Source organism: Eleutherodactylus coqui, chromosome 1 (genome assembly GCF_035609145.1).
Source record: "Eleutherodactylus coqui strain aEleCoq1 chromosome 1, aEleCoq1.hap1, whole genome shotgun sequence".
Taxonomy (NCBI): Eukaryota; Metazoa; Chordata; class Amphibia; order Anura; family Eleutherodactylidae; genus Eleutherodactylus; species Eleutherodactylus coqui.
The window spans coordinates 496736145-496752555 of record NC_089837.1 but is presented as its reverse complement, the minus strand read 5'-3'; the positions used below and the strand labels follow the sequence as shown (position 1 = coordinate 496752555).

At 48.8% G+C, this 16411-nt stretch overlaps 1 protein-coding gene across 1 annotated transcript in view; it reads left to right on the top strand.

Moving 5' to 3' along the window:
• The first annotated feature begins 5041 nt into the window (after positions 1-5041).
• The window catches only part of CEP295 (centrosomal protein 295), a 63988-nt gene continuing 52618 nt past the window's right edge, over positions 5042-16411 (top strand). The window contains exons 1-3 of the mRNA XM_066586928.1: positions 5042-5180; positions 11817-11958; positions 15443-15643. Coding sequence (XP_066443025.1) covers positions 11836-11958; positions 15443-15643 — 324 coding nt within the window. The 5' untranslated portion in view covers positions 5042-5180; positions 11817-11835. The remainder of the gene's footprint in view (positions 5181-11816; positions 11959-15442; positions 15644-16411) is intronic.

The following is a 16411-nucleotide window of genomic DNA, read 5'->3' as shown; positions in this document are numbered from 1 at the left end:
AAGACAAGCGCGGCCACCCCGCTTGTCTCCTGCATTCTCCTCTCGGAGCGCTAGGCTGTATAACAGCCGAGCGTTCTGAGCAGGGAACAGCTGGATGCAGAAGACAAGCGAGGTGGCCGGGCGCTCTGAGCGGGGAACAGCTGGATGCAGAAGACAAGCGAGGTGGCCGGGCGCTCTGAGCGGGGAACAGCTGGATGCAGAAGACAAGTCGCCCCGCTTGTCTTCTGCATCCTCCCCTCAGAGCGCAAGGTCATTGCTCAACGTTTGAGTGATTATCTTGCGCTGTAAATGACACAACGATTATCGCTCAAAAGTCATATATTTTAAGCGATAATCGTTGTGTCTTAATGGGCCTTAAGGAACTTGGTCGGCAGACTCCTGCTGTTCTACTATTGATGGCCTATCCTGTAAATAGGCTATCAATAGTTTACAACATGACAACCCCTTTAAGGGTACGTTTACACGTAACGGAAATCCCGCAGCATTTCCACATTCACAACCTCGGTGCAGGTTTTGATTCAAAATCTGCTGCATATGGGCAGCTGATTTCCGCAGACACAGCGCTCCCCTCACCTGCAGAGTCTTCGCGCCTTCAGCGCACCCCTTCACCCGGTGGCCTCTATTGAGTGCGGCTCCGCAAGTTAGAGCCCTGAAGCTCATCAGGGACTCATCAACTGACAGATTCTTCTCAGGGGTATGGAAATTTTGAAAGGATTCTTTTAGCACGGAGATTAGGGGGCTCCATTTATTAATCGATCACAGGCAAGTCATCTCTTGGGGGGACTTGGGAATTGTCAGTTACATGGAAGAAACGTGTTAGCTTTTAAAGAGGGTTCAGGGTATAACTGCCAGTAATACAGGGGGTCACATGCACAGCCCTGGTGGACCAGTACGAGCGGATGGAAGATTTATTTCACTAAACCCATTAACCCTTTCCAATCCACTGTCTGACGTCTTCCTACATTCTGATTGAAGCTTGTACAGCTCCAATGTCAGAAGATGTCCGACAGGGTATTCTTGCCATCTATTGCCAGCCACTCCGCTGTCGGAGCCTCTCTGGCACACACACACTGGCTTTAGCCAGCAGATGGCGCCGTTGAATAACAGCAAAAAGAGAAAGCCTTTTAGGAAACCCTGAATCCAAAATTGGATTGGAAAGGGTTAACAAAATGATTCCCAAAAAATGTTTCTGGGACACTTGTGGGGGTCCGCCGTCTGCAATAGACAGAGGTGGGATGCTCTGCAATAAATTGTCCAGCATAGAGATTCGTCTGCTGAACAACTAATTCCACAACTTTATTACTGATAAATAAATTTAAAAAATCAAAGGCGGCAAAACTAGTGCCGTCCACATGTAATAATAATAATCTTTATTTGTATAGCGCCAACATATTCCGCAGCGCTTACATAGACAGGGGGGAATACAGAAAGACAAAATACAAACATTACAGAACCACGGTTACATAGTAATCAGTTGATGGAGACAATAGGGGTGCGGGTCCTGCTCCAACGAGCTTACATACTACAGATAATGGGGGGGATACAGAAGGTAAAGGGGCTGGAGATGTGCACTGTATGGTGAGGTGCAGAGTGAGGGAGGCTATACACAGACAATGGTCAGACATTTAGCCGTGTGACGGCAGAAACAGTATGACTGCAGGGGCGGTTTATGATGGCTAGCAGGGATTGCAGTCAGTAGGTCAGGGAGCATGTTATCAGGCGGAGTACAGAGGGGTTTGTTTAGGGAATGCGGTATGCCTCCCTGAAGAGGTGCGTTTTCAGAGCACGCCTGAAGTTCTGCGAGTCCTGAATTGCCTGGTTAGCCTTTGGTAGCACATTCCAGAGGACCGGTGCTGCTCTGGAGAAGTCTTGGAGGGGGGAATTTACACCCGGAGTTGCTGCAAATTGGGTTTTTTGGGGGGAAATAAATCTGCAGAATCCCACATTGCGGGGGACACCGCAGGACTCGGCCCTGACGACTTAACAACTGCTTCACCTACTGTAGGGCTGGCGCTAAAACTAGAGCCATCGCTGCCGGAATTAATTTCTGCCTCTGTTGCACTTTTGGAATCGCTACCAGAACTACTGGAACAAAGCACTGCGTAGGTCTGCTCTACACTTTACCTCCTACGCGCCATTATTTTTAAAGAACGGCGTATAAGCCGAAAAGAAAAAAAACAGCTCAAGTTAAACGGACATAATAACGTACCGCTGCCTTAAGACTGACTTCACGCGGGCGACCAAATCGCACGAGACTTGTGCGTTGCGAGACGCACAAATATGAACCTCGTTCTTTTGAATGGAGTCATACACATGAGCGATGTTTTCCCGTATGGCACCGCGATGCGATGCGCTGCTATGCGGGAGACATCTGCGGAAATCAGCTGCCGATATGCAGCTGATTTTGACTCTTCGTGCTCTCGCGGCACCTGACCCATTAAAAGGAATGGGAGAAACTCTGCGATCCTCTGCCGCAGCCGTGATGGAGGATCCCTTCATCCCCGCAGTGATGCAAGGCTGTTTTACCAGGAAAATACCTTGCATCCTCGGAAAATTCACATTGGGGAGTGCGATATGGGGGCGGGATTCATAGCCCCATATAGCGCCCTAGCCTAAAAATGTTACAACTAGAGATGAGCGAATGTACTCGTTTTGAGTAATTACTCGATCGAGCACCGCGATTTTCGAGTACTTCCATACTCGGGTGAAAAGATTCGGGGGGCGCCGGGAGGCGTGGCGGAGCGGGGCGTAGCAGCGGGGAAGAGGGGGGGCCCTCTCTCTCTCCCTCTCCCCCCCCCACTCCCCGCTGCAAACCCCCACTCACCCACGGCGCCCCCCGAATCTTTTCGCCCGAGTTCGGAAGTACTCGAAAATCGCGGTGCTCGGGTGAAAAAGGGGCGTGGCCGAGTACGTTCGCTCATCTCTAGTTACAACTAAAAAACTACGAAAACTGAGAAAACATCAGTAGACATGCGCTACTAATAGTATGCACTGCCTGAACAGCGCTACCACCCACCAAAGAAAAAAATTGCACACAAGAAAAGATTTTTAAAAATTACTATTTTTCTACAATTTGGCAGAAAACTCGGGTGAGTTAAAAACCACATCGCACTTGTGTCACACTTGCGCGTACGTGCAAAGATCGTGGGAATTTCCAATTGAAAAAAACAAGCGTGAAAACCACATGTTCAGGAACGCGATGCGATTCGCACGCGAGGTAAAAATGCAATTTTACAAGCGCGATATCTATCTCGAATTTCTCAGACCGATATGGAACTCTTAGGTCGGTTTTCATATGGGCGATAAAATAGCGCAATTTTTTTCGCAATGCGTGAGCTGACGCTCAGACATCGCATAAGCACATATGCGGTTGTGCTATAATTTTCTTGCGGCGATATCGCGATTGCCAGTGTGAAGGCGCTCTCAGGCCTCTCTCACATAGGCGGTTTTTTAAAACACTGCAGCCTCTATTCATGTGGGCTTCTCGGACGAGCGTTTCTAACACGCACTAAAAAGGACGCTGTATGTTTTATTTTCAGGCGTTCAGCGCATTTTTGGCGCCCTGGATCGCCCATTGAAATGAATGGCGTTAAAAATGCAGTGGAGAGCGGTTTAAACACTGCTGACTGTGCCACCAGGAGGGGGGAAAAATGGCGACGCCATCCGCTTACTTTGCCTGCGTTGTCACGGCACATAATAGGCAGTAAAACGCTCACAAAAACGCGGAAAATGATGCTCTCAACACTGTAAAACGCGGCGTTATAATGCTTGTGTGTGAGGGGCCGCAGCGTGAGGGGCCGCAGCGTGAGGGGCCGCAGCGTGAGGGGCCGCAGCGTGAGGGGTCGCAGCGTGAGGGGTCGCAGCGTGAGGGGCCGCAGCGTGAGGGGCTGCAGCGTGAGGGGCCGCAGCGTGAGGGGTCGCAGCGTGAGGGGCCGCAGTGTGAGGGGCCGCAGTGTGAGGGGCCGCAGTGTGAGGGCCGCAGCGTGAGGGGCCGCAGCGTGAGGGGCCGTAGTGTGAGGGGCCGCAGGGTTCATTCACACCGTGGAATTCTCCAAGAAAATTTCCACTTGAATTCCACCTCAAAAACGGCTTCAAAATCTCTGGTTTTCTGCTTCTGTTTTTGGCGCGGACCCGCCCGTGGAGTTTACCCTGTCAATGGGCAAAATCTGGGTACAGAATTCCGATGAAGAAACGACACTAAAAAGCAGTAACATCCTGTTTCTTTTTTAGTTTCTGTGTCAGAATTCCGAACTAGAATTTTGCCCACTCCGCGTACGGATCCACGGCAAAAAACGCGTCAAAAACATGGATTTTTACGTGTTGTTTTTGGGCGGAATTCACATGGACAGTTCTGCAGTGTGAACATACTTTAAACCTATGATTCGAGCGCGGTGCGTTCTTGCTTGAACGCACTGCTTCACATCCGTGTACTTGTGATTGGCGCACGTCTTTTTCACCCATGCGAAAAGCTCACCAGTGCTTCCAGTAGTTTCAGTGTTAAAAGTCACATCGCACCCGACTGTGATGCAAGTCTGCAGAAATCTCCGAAGGGGGCGCCGCGTTTTTTTTTAACGCAAATGTCAGTCGCACAAAAATCGCAGAAGCGCCAACTTGCAATGCTTCTTAACATTAGAAAGTCCTATTGACATTTGCGTTAAAAAAACGCAGCGATATCGCGATCGCAAGTGTGAAGGCGCCTTTAAAGAAAGAAATCGCACTGGTTTTCAATTTTTCCTATTGAAAATACATGCGACCTTCACACGCAATCTTATATATCGGTCCGATGTCACGCTCGCCCAGCCCACAGATCACTGAGACCCCAACACACAAGCCCAAAGTGATAGCAAGATTAGTTTGTACGCTGCTAATAAAGCGCATGCGCAGAGCACTCTCGCCGGCAATGCTGAACTCTATGGTTTCATTGCTAGTGAACTCTATGGTGATGCTGGCGCTACGACCACCTCCTGGAGCATGAAGTGGGCGTGGCTTGTCCTCTTCTCCCGTGCAGTCGTTAGAGCGCTCCTCCCCCGCTGCGTTGCTCCATGCTTCCCGCTGTCTGGCTCGGCATTGGCGGCTTGTTTGAAGAGCGGAAGTGACGGTTCTTGTAGAGGAACACAGCCGTTTAGTGGATGTGATGTGCGGACGGGAGCGGAGAGCAGCTGAGCGGCGGCTGGAAGCAGGTACGGGAGATGCAACGCCGAGCCGGTCTTATCAGTGCATTGCGTACATTTATATAGCTCCACCTGTGGTCAGATATAGGAACTGCAGATTAGACCTTCCATTGTTTTTAGGTCCATTACATTGTGGAACACTCCTGTTATTGTCTGCACCCATCCGGGTCTCCAGGCTTTCTGCAACTACAAGTCCCAGCATGCTCTGCAGCTCTAATAACATGCTGGGACTTGTGGTTCTTCACCAGCTCTAGAGCCAAGGGTTTGAAATGGATGCAAGTCAGGGCATTTGTTGCTGCAACTTTAGCGCAGTTCCGGCTCAGCGCCCGTTGGTTTCACTCCGCCCACTGCGCAGAAGTCGTGGTTGCTGTGGATTTTCTGTGCAGATTTCCCCTTTTCAGATGAGGGGGTGAATTCTGCACTAAACGGTGCGATTTTTCGATGTGGATTTTCTGCTAAATGTTGATTGCGAACTTCAAATCTGCGCCGTGCGGACGGAGCCGGAGGCTGTTAACACGGTGGGATTTTTCGTCTGACCCGCTCTAAAACCTGCGTCAAAATCTACGGTTTTCTGGCGTGAATCCACTTTGCGGTTTTTAGCGCTGCCTATGGACCGCGTCCGCATGCAGAAACACATCTGGATTCTGTCCGGTGACTTGTCTTACGGATCTGCACCAGAAGCCGCTGATGTGACGACTTGCCAGCTGGTCAGCGCTGCCTTAATCCGTCCGTGCGAGCCGAGCGATGTCTTATGGCGCCGAGCGATGGTCTGTCCCGATGAGCCGGCTGTATATCTCTCCGTGAGACTCAACGCTCTGACAACGGGGCGTTCGCCTGCTCATTGGCTGGTTGATGGGTGATAAGCGTTGGGGGACCCTTCTGGCTCCGTGATCGCCCGTGTAGAAGGACCTTCAGGTTGGGCCTCATGCACTCGGCAGGTCTGGATTCCGCCTGCGGAATCCCGCACGGAATCCGACCCTGACCGCGGATGATGACCCTGCATACCTGTGTGTGAAGCGGCCTTCTTCGCCGGCGTCCCAGTGGACCGCTCTTCTTCTAGCTTCTCTGTACTTTTTAAATCTTCTTTTTCCCGCAGAAGGACCACGGGTCGGATGGCCTCCATTGACTTCAACGGAAATCGTCCGTGTGGGAAAATGGAGCATGTTGTAATGTATTTATTTTCCATCCGCGAGTGGAGACCACCATTGGTCTTCGCTCGTGTGCATGAAGGAACATTTTCCCAGAGCCTGCTGTGGAGGGTTATTGCTGCGGACGCCCGCTCTGGGTTCCGCAGCAAAAATCCGCCCGTGTGCGTGAGGTCTTAGTAATGCATGTGGTCGTTCCTGTAGTGGTTACCATGGTTACGTGTAAACAGTGGGGTGAGGGTCTGCAGCAGATTTCACCCCTTCTATTCCATTGAAAGGGTAAAAACTACTGCTAATCTGCTGTGTGAACGCCCCCGTAATTGGGTTTTTAGAGTAAAATAAATACGTGGGGGGCAGGGGGGTGAAGTGTATATGAGTATATAGAACGCCGCATGACTGCTGCAGCAAATAGGATTCCCCGTAAACCTGGCCAGGCTGTTACATTAAAGCCCGCGTTACATTTTTTTCTCTTCTGTAGAGAGGCCTCTACGAAAAATGCTGACCTTAATTATGTGTGAAAAAAGGCACTAAGGGCTCATGTCCACGGGGAAAATAGGATTTAGGATCCGCAGCGGATTTCCTGCATGCGGATCCGCACCCCATAGGGATGCATTGACCACCCGCGGGTACATAAATACCCGCGGATCGTCAATAAAAGTGATTTAAAAAAAAATGGAGCATGAAAAAATCTGGGCCATGCTCCATTTTCCTGCGGGTCTCCCGCGGGGACGGCTCCCGCGGGCTTCTATTGAAGCCTATGGAAGCCGTCCGGATCCGCGGGACACAAAAATCAGATTTTACTTACCCGCTCCGTTTCTTCTCTTCGGCGCCGCGCCATCTTCTCTCAGCCGCGGCCGGATAATTTTGCTTCGGACCGGCGCATGCGCGGGGCACGTCACCGACGTCATCGTGCACATCCGCCGGGCCGAAGAATGAAGATCCGGCCGCGACGAGAGAAGATGACGCCGCGGCGAAGAGAAGAAACGGAGCGGGTGGGAGGTAAGTTTATTCTCATTTATTCTCCTTTTCGGCGCTCATGTCCGCGGGGCAGGAGGGACCCGCTGCAGATTCTACATGGAGAATCCGTAGCGGGCCCGATTTTCCCCGTGGACATGAGGCCTAAAAACATCCGTATCCCAGGATTCTGTTACACGGGACTCTTAGGGATTTTTACCCTGGACCCTTCTGCTTTTCCAAACAGTGCGTAGGTCATAACTACAGTGGGGAAAAAAAGTATTTAGTCAGATAGATACCAATTGTACAAGTTCTCCCACTTAAAAAGATGAGAGGCCTGTAATTGACATCGTAGGCAGACCTCAACTAGGAGAGACAACATGAGGAAACACATCCAGAAAATCACATTGTATGATTTTTAACAAATGTATTTGCAAATGATGGTGGAAAATAAGTATTTGGTCTCCTACAAACAAGCAAGATTTCTGGGTCTCACAGACCTGTAACTTCTTCTGTAAGAGGCTCCTCTGTCCTCCACTCATTACCTGTAGTAATGGCACCTGTTTGACCTTATCAGTATAAAAGACACTGGAGATGAGCGAGCATACTCGCTAAGGCAAACTACTCGAGCGAGTAGTGCCTTATTCGAGTACCTGCCCGCTCATCTCTAAAGATTCGGGTGCCGACGGGGAGCGGCGGGGGAGAGCAGGGAGGAACGGAGGGGAGATCTCTCTCTCCCACCCCCCACTCCTCCCTACTCACTCCCGCAACTCACCGACGAGCGGGCAGGTACTCACTCGAGTAGTTTGCCTTAGCGAGTATGCTCGCTCATCTCTAGCAGACACCAGTCCACAACCTCAAGCAGTCACACTCCAAACTCCACTATGGTGAAGACCGAAGAGCTGTCGAAGGACACCAGAAACAAAATTGTAGCCCTGCACCAGACTGGGAAGAATGAATGTGCAATAGGCAAGCAGCTTGGTGTGAAGAAATCAACTGTGGGAGCAATAATTAGAGAATGGAAGAGATACAAGACCACTTATAATCTCCCTCGATCTGGGGCTCCACGCAAGATCTCACCCTGTGGGGTCAAAATGATCACAAGGACGGTGAGCAAAAATCCCAGAACCACACAGGGGAACCTAGTGAATGCAGAGAGCTGGGACCAACGTAACAAGGGCCACCATCAGTAACACACTACGCCGCCAGGGACTCAGATCCTGCAGTGCCAGACGTGTCCTCCTGCTTAAGCCAGTACATGTCCGGGGCCGACTGACGTTTGCCAGAGAGCATTTGGGTGATCCAGAAGAGTATTGGGAGAATGTCATATGGTCAGATGAAACCAAAGTAGAACTGTTTAGCAGAAACACAACTCGGCGTGTTTGGAGGAGAAAGAATGCTGAGTTGCATCCAAAGAGCACCATACTTACTGTGAAGCATGGGGTCGCCAACATCATGCTTTGGGGCTGTTACCACGACAACTGATCCATATACATGAAAGAATGAATGGGGCCATGTATCGTGAGATTGAGTGCAAACCTCCTTCCATCAGCAAGGGCACTGAAGATAAAACGTGGCTGGGTCTTTCAGCATGACAATGATTCCAAGCACACCGCCAGGGCAACGAAGGAGTGGCTTCGTAAGAAGCATTTCAAGGTCCTGGAGTGGCCTAACATTCTACAGATCTCAACCCTATAGAAAACCTTTGGATGGAGTTGAAAGTCCGTGTTGCCCAGCGACGGCCCCAAAACATCACTGCTCTTGAGGAGATCTGCATGGAGGAATGGGCCAACATACCAGCCACAGTGTGTGCCAACCTTGTGAGGACTTACAGAAAACGTTTGGCCTCTGTCATTGCCAATAAAGGATATATAACAAAGTATTGAGGTGAATTTTTGTTATTGACCAAATACTTATTTTCCACCATAATTTGCAAATTCGTTAAAAATCAGACAATGTGAATATCTGGATGTGTTTTCTCATGTCGTCTCTCATAGTTGAGGTCTACCTATGGGTCAATTACAGGTTAGAACTTGTACAATTGGGATCTGACTAAATACTGTTTTTCCCCCACTGTATAGGGGAGTGGGCCACGTGCAGCCTGTTACATGTACCATACTATATGGAACCCCTAAGGCCCGCCGGCATGCGGAGTCTGGTCCTGGCCACGGCCGGGAACCCTGCGTACCTGTCGTCTTTTTCTTTACTGCAGATGGTTCGGCGCAGGTCCTGTGACCCTTCCACAAGGTTATTTGCGCAAGGGCGGACGGCTTCCATTGACTGCAATGGAAGCCGTCCGTGCGGGGCCGCAGAAAAATAGAGCATGCTGCAATTTTAAAATTTTTTAAAATTATTTATTTAAATTTTTTTGTCTTCCTCTGTGAGCGGAAATTGCAATTAATTTCCATGTGCATGAACAATCACTTTGCCGTAGCATGCTATGGGCAGTACTTCCTGCGGAATCCGGGGGCAGATGCCCGCTGTGGATTCTGCAATTCAAATCCGCCCATGTGCATGCGGCCTAACTCTGGGCAACTGCGGACTTTGATGTGGAATTGCGGGCAGATTTCAGCTGTGCTGGCGCTTCCGTCCCGCATGAAAGCATCCTACGGGCTCGTTCGCGCAGCCTATCCGGGTTTTGGCATCACCCTGCATATTTCGGCCCGTCCTGCGGGTTTTTGTACATGTATACACTCAGTGTAATTACATGCGCAAAAAAAAAAAACACAGAAGGGCCCGTTGTCTTGCTGCCCAAGTATGTAGTGAATATGGAAAGGCTAACGAGAGCGATCTACGTGAACGCTGATCGTGGCTTGTACAGCCTATATATATAATTAGAGAGAGAGAGCTAGCTCGGCTTCTGCAGCCGCACCGTATTAACTCTGCGCAGCTCGGACTTACATGTACATCTTGGGCCTTGAAGGGGTTAAATGATCCCATTTGTCAGCATTCACAAACAACCACACACTGCGTATATGTGGCGGTCGCGCCTTGGCGTCACGGTACGGTCTGTGTTGTTGAGAGGTGTGATGGTTCAATAGACATATATTATGGGGTAGCATAAAACGGTCTAAAACAATAACTGTCTTTGTTGCCCATAGCAACCAATCACGGCACCACTTCCATTCCTCTTCCTTCTGAGGTGGGATGAAAACTGCGCTGTGATTGGTTGCTATGGGCAACAAAGACAGATTGTGTTAGACAGTCTTCATAAATCTGCGCCAAAATCTTCATTCAGGTCATTTTTTTTCATACAGAATCTGACAGAAATTCTGCTGCTTTCACGTCCTGCGTTTATGGAAGCACGAAAGGCCGAACGGATCCGTCTTATGACTATCTGAACGCGCCCGTTGACTATAGGGGGGTCCGTTCAGCTGATTGGCGTTTTACCGAACAAAAAAAGTCCCGCGTTACTTATTTTCTGCTGAATCCTTCTGATAAAACCTTCAAATGGCGGTCTCAGCGCAGATGTGGGCGCGGCCTTAGGTGGCGCTCACACGGCCGTTAGTGTACAACGCTGCATGGGTCACGGAGCGTTTTACCGCGTTAGAGCCGTCATAGTGCCACGTATGGTAGCGAAATTGTACTGCGCATGACTTATTTTCCCTCTTGTTTATATTTCCTGCGCCGTCGCGAATGTAATGGTGTATGGGCATGCGTATATATGAGCCCATAAGGAACAATGGCTCTATCATGCGTATATACGCGGCAGAATAGAACGTGCTGTGTTCTTTCTTACGCTCGTGTATTACGCAATTCCAATACGCTAATGTGAGCGGAACTGCGTGAGGCAATGTAATTGATTGCCTGGGAATTACAGCGTATCGCAGGGCATACAGCGCACGCGGAATATGCAGTAATCATACACCTGTGTGAGCCACCCTTGCACAGGCCTTGAGGAATATTTGCGTTTCCTAGCGAGATAATCGCCCTGTAATTAGATAATTGCCTGGTGTTGGATATATTTACGTGTATACTGGGAATGTTGTGGCCTCATGTCCACGGGCGGATTGGATTCCATATGTGGTAGCCCGCAGCAGAATCCGACCCTGACCGCGACCGAGGACACGGCGGGATTCTACTCTTCTCTGTACTTCCCTGCTGATGTGCGCAAGTGCTGTCCAGCACGCCGCCGCATATGCGCAGTGGAGTTTTTTTTTTTTTTTTTTAAACTCCTGCTTTCCCGTGAAATCCGCAGGAAGCCGCCTGTGCGGGATCTGCAGGGAAAAGGGAGCATGCTGCAACTTTATTTTATTTTTTTCCGGACCGCAAATCAAATCTGGGTGCTTTATTTCAATTGCGGACGCCCGTGTGTATCTATGGATGGCTTGATTTGCGGTTCTTCCCCAAATCAAACCTGCCCATGGACATTGGGCCTAAGACTGTCCTTGTTGCCCATAGCAACCAATCACAGCACAGCTTTCATTTCTGAAACTGCTATGGTAAGATGAAAGCTGCGCCGTGATTGGTTGCTATGAGCAACAAGGACCGTCTTACTGTTAGACAGTTTTGATAAATGAGGAACCTAATGTCTAAAATTTTACAGCCCTTGGTGCCGATGTCTGATGTGCAGCGAAAACATGAAGCGGAAAGTGGCCACAACGAGCGCCCTGAGGCTGAGCCCGAACGAAGAGGCTTCAATACTACAGCAAGAACGGGAGCGGAGGAGGAAGCTGCGCCTACAGCAGGTGAGTCTGCAGTATAGATCCGGTGTAGACAGTCGTTCAGCGTTCAAATGAGCAAAAGTGAACCACAATCTTTCGGTCAAAACACAGCCAACGACCGAGCGATGATCATTCTTTTCGATTGTTGTTCATTTTCTGCAGTCATGAAAACCATCGTTGGCTCGCTCACCTATTGTTTGGTTATGGGCTCATTCACACGGGCGTATGCGTAAAGGGTGTTTTGCACGTTAGCAGCCAGACTCTTTGCTGGCAGGAGCCGGCAGAGACCCTGTATGGGCTGCGTCCTGTGACACTTCTTCTTCTTCTTCCTTTTTTTTTTTTATTCCCAGTCCTATTCTGAGGGGGTGATGTGTATGGAAATGCTGCTCATACGCAATGCATTGCATATGGACATTGTATTGTACACTGCCCATACTACCGTGTGTACCCAAAAGTAAGACCTACCCCTAAAATAAGGCCTAGCTACACTACATAAGAATAATTTTTAAAAAGGCAATAAATTACCTCCTGCTTGTCTCGAGAGCTCCATTGCTCTTGCAAGAAGATCATTTGCTGGTAACAGGGTTTATTTACCCCACCTCCAGCAAGCAATGGCTCTGGTTCTCGAGCGCCGCGGTTCAGCCAATCAATGCAGCGCATGAAGAACCAATCACAGCCATCGCATTGGTCCATTGCGATGGCTGTGATTATTTCTTCGAGCACTGCATTGATTGGTCCAATTCGATGGCTGTGATTGGTTCTTCAAGCACTGCATTGATTGGCTGAGCCGCGGCGCTCGAGAACCAATCAGAGCCATCGGTTGCTGGAGGCGGGGTTTACAAACCCCGTTACCAGCAAGCGATCCTCTGTTGGTGGCTCAGGACTGAAGAAAAAGCACTGGAGCTCCAGATACCAGTGGGAGGGACCCAGACGGTGCCTGCTAGGTAAGTATGATGAGACATCCCCCGAAAATAAGACCCTGTGCCTCTTTTGGGGCAAAAATTAATAAACACAGGGTCTTATTTTTGGGGAAACATGGTAGGTTTGCGGCTCACAGCTACACAGAGAAATAGAGCATGCTGTGATTTACTTCTACACGTTGGTGTGCATGGAACAGTGAAAGTCCATTGACTTTCACTGCCTCCCCTCACCATGTATTACCTGCAGAATATTACGCGTGTGTAATACGAGGTGACATTACACCCATGTGAACGAGCCCTTAAACAGCTATCGCTCAGTCAGCGAGTGTGAAAGACTGAACGGTTCACATTTGAAGGAGCCAACGATGTATCTGCCCGTATATATAGGCTGCACGAGAGCGAGCGAGTTAGCGGTGATGTCACTCGCTTGTTCTAACGAAACTCAGCTTGTGTAAAAGGACCCCAAGTCATAGAGCTTATGGGGGGGGGGGGGGCAGGATAAAGATATTTAAAGTGCATTTACCAGAATCAGCATCCACAAGATGTGAGAAAAGTCTAATCGGTGGGTGTCTTACTGTTGAGACCCCAAGTGATCCCAAGAATGGGGGTCCCGTGTCCCCCTCTCCTCCTCCATTGCAGGCTTTCTGCAATCCCTACAGTGAGAAGGAGGTTGAACAGAGCAGTGGTCATACATGGAGCTCCGGTCATCTTCAGAGGGACTGCGGAACAAATCTGAGTGTTTGCTATTTCAATCAACCCTATTCAAACTCCTGGAGCAGCGGTCGTGCTTGCGCAGTCATCACTCCATTTGAAGTCCCTATCGGTAGGAGAAGCAACCCTGCAGTAACGAGAAGAGGGAGACATGGGTCCACCATTCTTAGGATCCATGGGGGTCTTAGTGGTGAGTCCCCCACTGATCAGACTTCTCACCTATCCTGTGGATACTTAAAAGGATACTCTTTTTTGCAAAGTCTCCTGCAGCCGCCCGCCACCCTGCTTGGCCGCCTATGAGCTATCCAGCGATATTCGCTTCTTGGTAACAGCACGGAGCGAGGATACATGGGGAAGTGTCGGGCACCGCTTGCCTGATACTCATCACGTTTAAAAGGGCTTTAAACCATTACCTTCTCCCGACACATCTGAAGTGTGTCTTCCCACGTTACCCTGGATACGTCCTGTAGACAGTGGTACAGGTCGGGCATGCTCAGTAGGAACTGTTTTTTTTCTTCTTTTTTTTTTTTCCTATTGAGCTCTCGGGACCGGATTGCTGACCAATAGCAGGGCAGCGCTTAGTGGGAAAATGCACAGGAAGAAAGTACAGAGCAGGGAATTATGTGAAGTGTAGTTTTTAAAGCTGGAATGCGGTGGCCATCTTGGAAAATGGTGATGTGGCAAACCATCAGAAACTGAGGAGAGGATAACAAGGTAATGACTGTTCGATTTATACCCACAACCAGCTGGGCATAAACGTGGCGCAAACACCTTCTATATCTGGAATCTTTCCGAATTCGCTTCACAACCAGAATACCCCTTTAATTCTGGTACAACGCTTTCAATGAAAAGCTCTAACTGGTTTTCGGGGGTACTAGTTTTTGAATTGAGGCTTCTAGCTTTGCTAACCAGTGAACAGCGGCCCCACAAAGGCCAGGCTCTCACAGGCATTTTGGAATAGCATTTTATAAACACGTTCAACATGTTCAGTGTTTTTAACGCACCCCATTATTGCGATGGGTGATGTGGCACAGTAAAAACGTTGAAATACACTAAAATAAAATCAATGGAGGTTCAGTACAGCATTTGAAACGCCCACTAAAACGCTATAAAACACCGCCTGTGTGAGAGCGGCCCAAGAACAGTTCTGGTACGTGACTATTCACAATTTGCCTGAGGCACTATAACCCAAATTATACTAAAAGGTCTAATCTTCTTTGGCGCGCATTGAAAAAGGGGTATTTAAAAACCCACATATTCCATATTTCATGGATAGCTAGGTATATAATGGAGAAATCCTCTGTCACTATTAGAGCTCTTTCACATGAGCGTAGGCGGTTTTACGTTTTCTCGTCCACGCGGTTTATTGGCATGAATGGACATTTTTCCGCTATCACAGCCATCGTCTTCTCGCCCATTCACACGACCGTGAGCGTAATTTTTAATAAAATTCTATCTCTCACCCCGGAAACCCCTCGCTAGCAAAAGTTCTCAGGATGCCTGCCAATGCCTACATAGGGGTACCTGTAAGCTTTTGTAGCATTAGTTCTGCTATAATGCCTCCCCCTCCCTTCCTTCCTTCGTCCAGCTCCCATAGGCGTCTTTTTGCCCAGTGTATATTCATCGTTGCGTATTTCGGTCGCGCGGGATGATTTTTATGCCTTCAGAAAATAAACGTCGAACGAAAAGTGAACGATTCTCATTCGCTGTTGGCTTTTGTTCAGACACTTCTTTTTTTTTTTTTTTTTTTTTTTTTTTTAGAAAACTAGAATTGTTCGGTCTAGGAGCATCTATAGATGGGGTTCTCTTCTACTCTCAAACTTTGTTCTGTCACGGTTTACCCTCTGATGCTGCTAATTGGCTTGTGATCTCTCCAGGTCCGAGAGCAGGAGAAGTTCATCGCTCAGCAGATCCGCCAAGATGTTAAGGAAAGAAGAGATCAGCAGCTTCAGCAAGTGGCAGAAGACCTGAGAGCCAAGTGGGAAGCCGCCCAGGCCGAGAAGCTCCAAGCCTTGGAAAAAATCTATCTGTCCACACTCAGCGCCATCGGAGAAGGACACAGACAGGCCAAAGAAAATGTACGACACTGACCCTAAAGTCTATAAATGTCTTTTCGGCGTCCTGTCGACTGTAATCTATTGTCCTCTGTTATTAGCCAATTTGGGCTGGAGAGAGTCACTATGCGATAGCTAAAATGGAGTCCTGTCCTCAAGCACGCTGCTTTATGTAAAGGCCCATTTACGCGCAAAGATAATATTTCAAACGAAAGATTTTGCGATCTGTTTGCATAAAGTGTTAATGGCCATTAACACTTCATCTTCATTTGCATGTAAAAGGACCTCCAGGAGCTGTTTGCACAGCTTGGCATCTGATTGGTCACACGCAGGGCTCTGCAAACAGCTGCATTGTTCTCGACACGGCTGCCGGCAGATTACAATGTTATCTACCGACTGGAGATAAGTGTGCTTTATCTCTCATTAGCTGAATGATGGATTTTAAGTTCACCTTAAAATCATCGTTCAAGCGAAAACTGCAGGATGCCTGCATTTACATGCAACAATTATCAGTCATTTGAATTAATTTTGAGTAATGATCGTTACGTGTAAATGGGCCTTTACTTACCTTTAGTTCTTGCACCCTCCAGATACATTTACATACACGTGTGACTGACATTAGTAGCACTTATTATAATTATGTTGACTTTTTAGGGGGTTTTCCAAGGAAATATTATTGATAACCTATCCTCAGGATAAACCATCAATAGTTGATTGGCTGGGATCCACCGCTCTAGACCCTGGCTGATTGGGCTCCCACTGTTAGCGCCATAATACATAGGGATCAGAGCA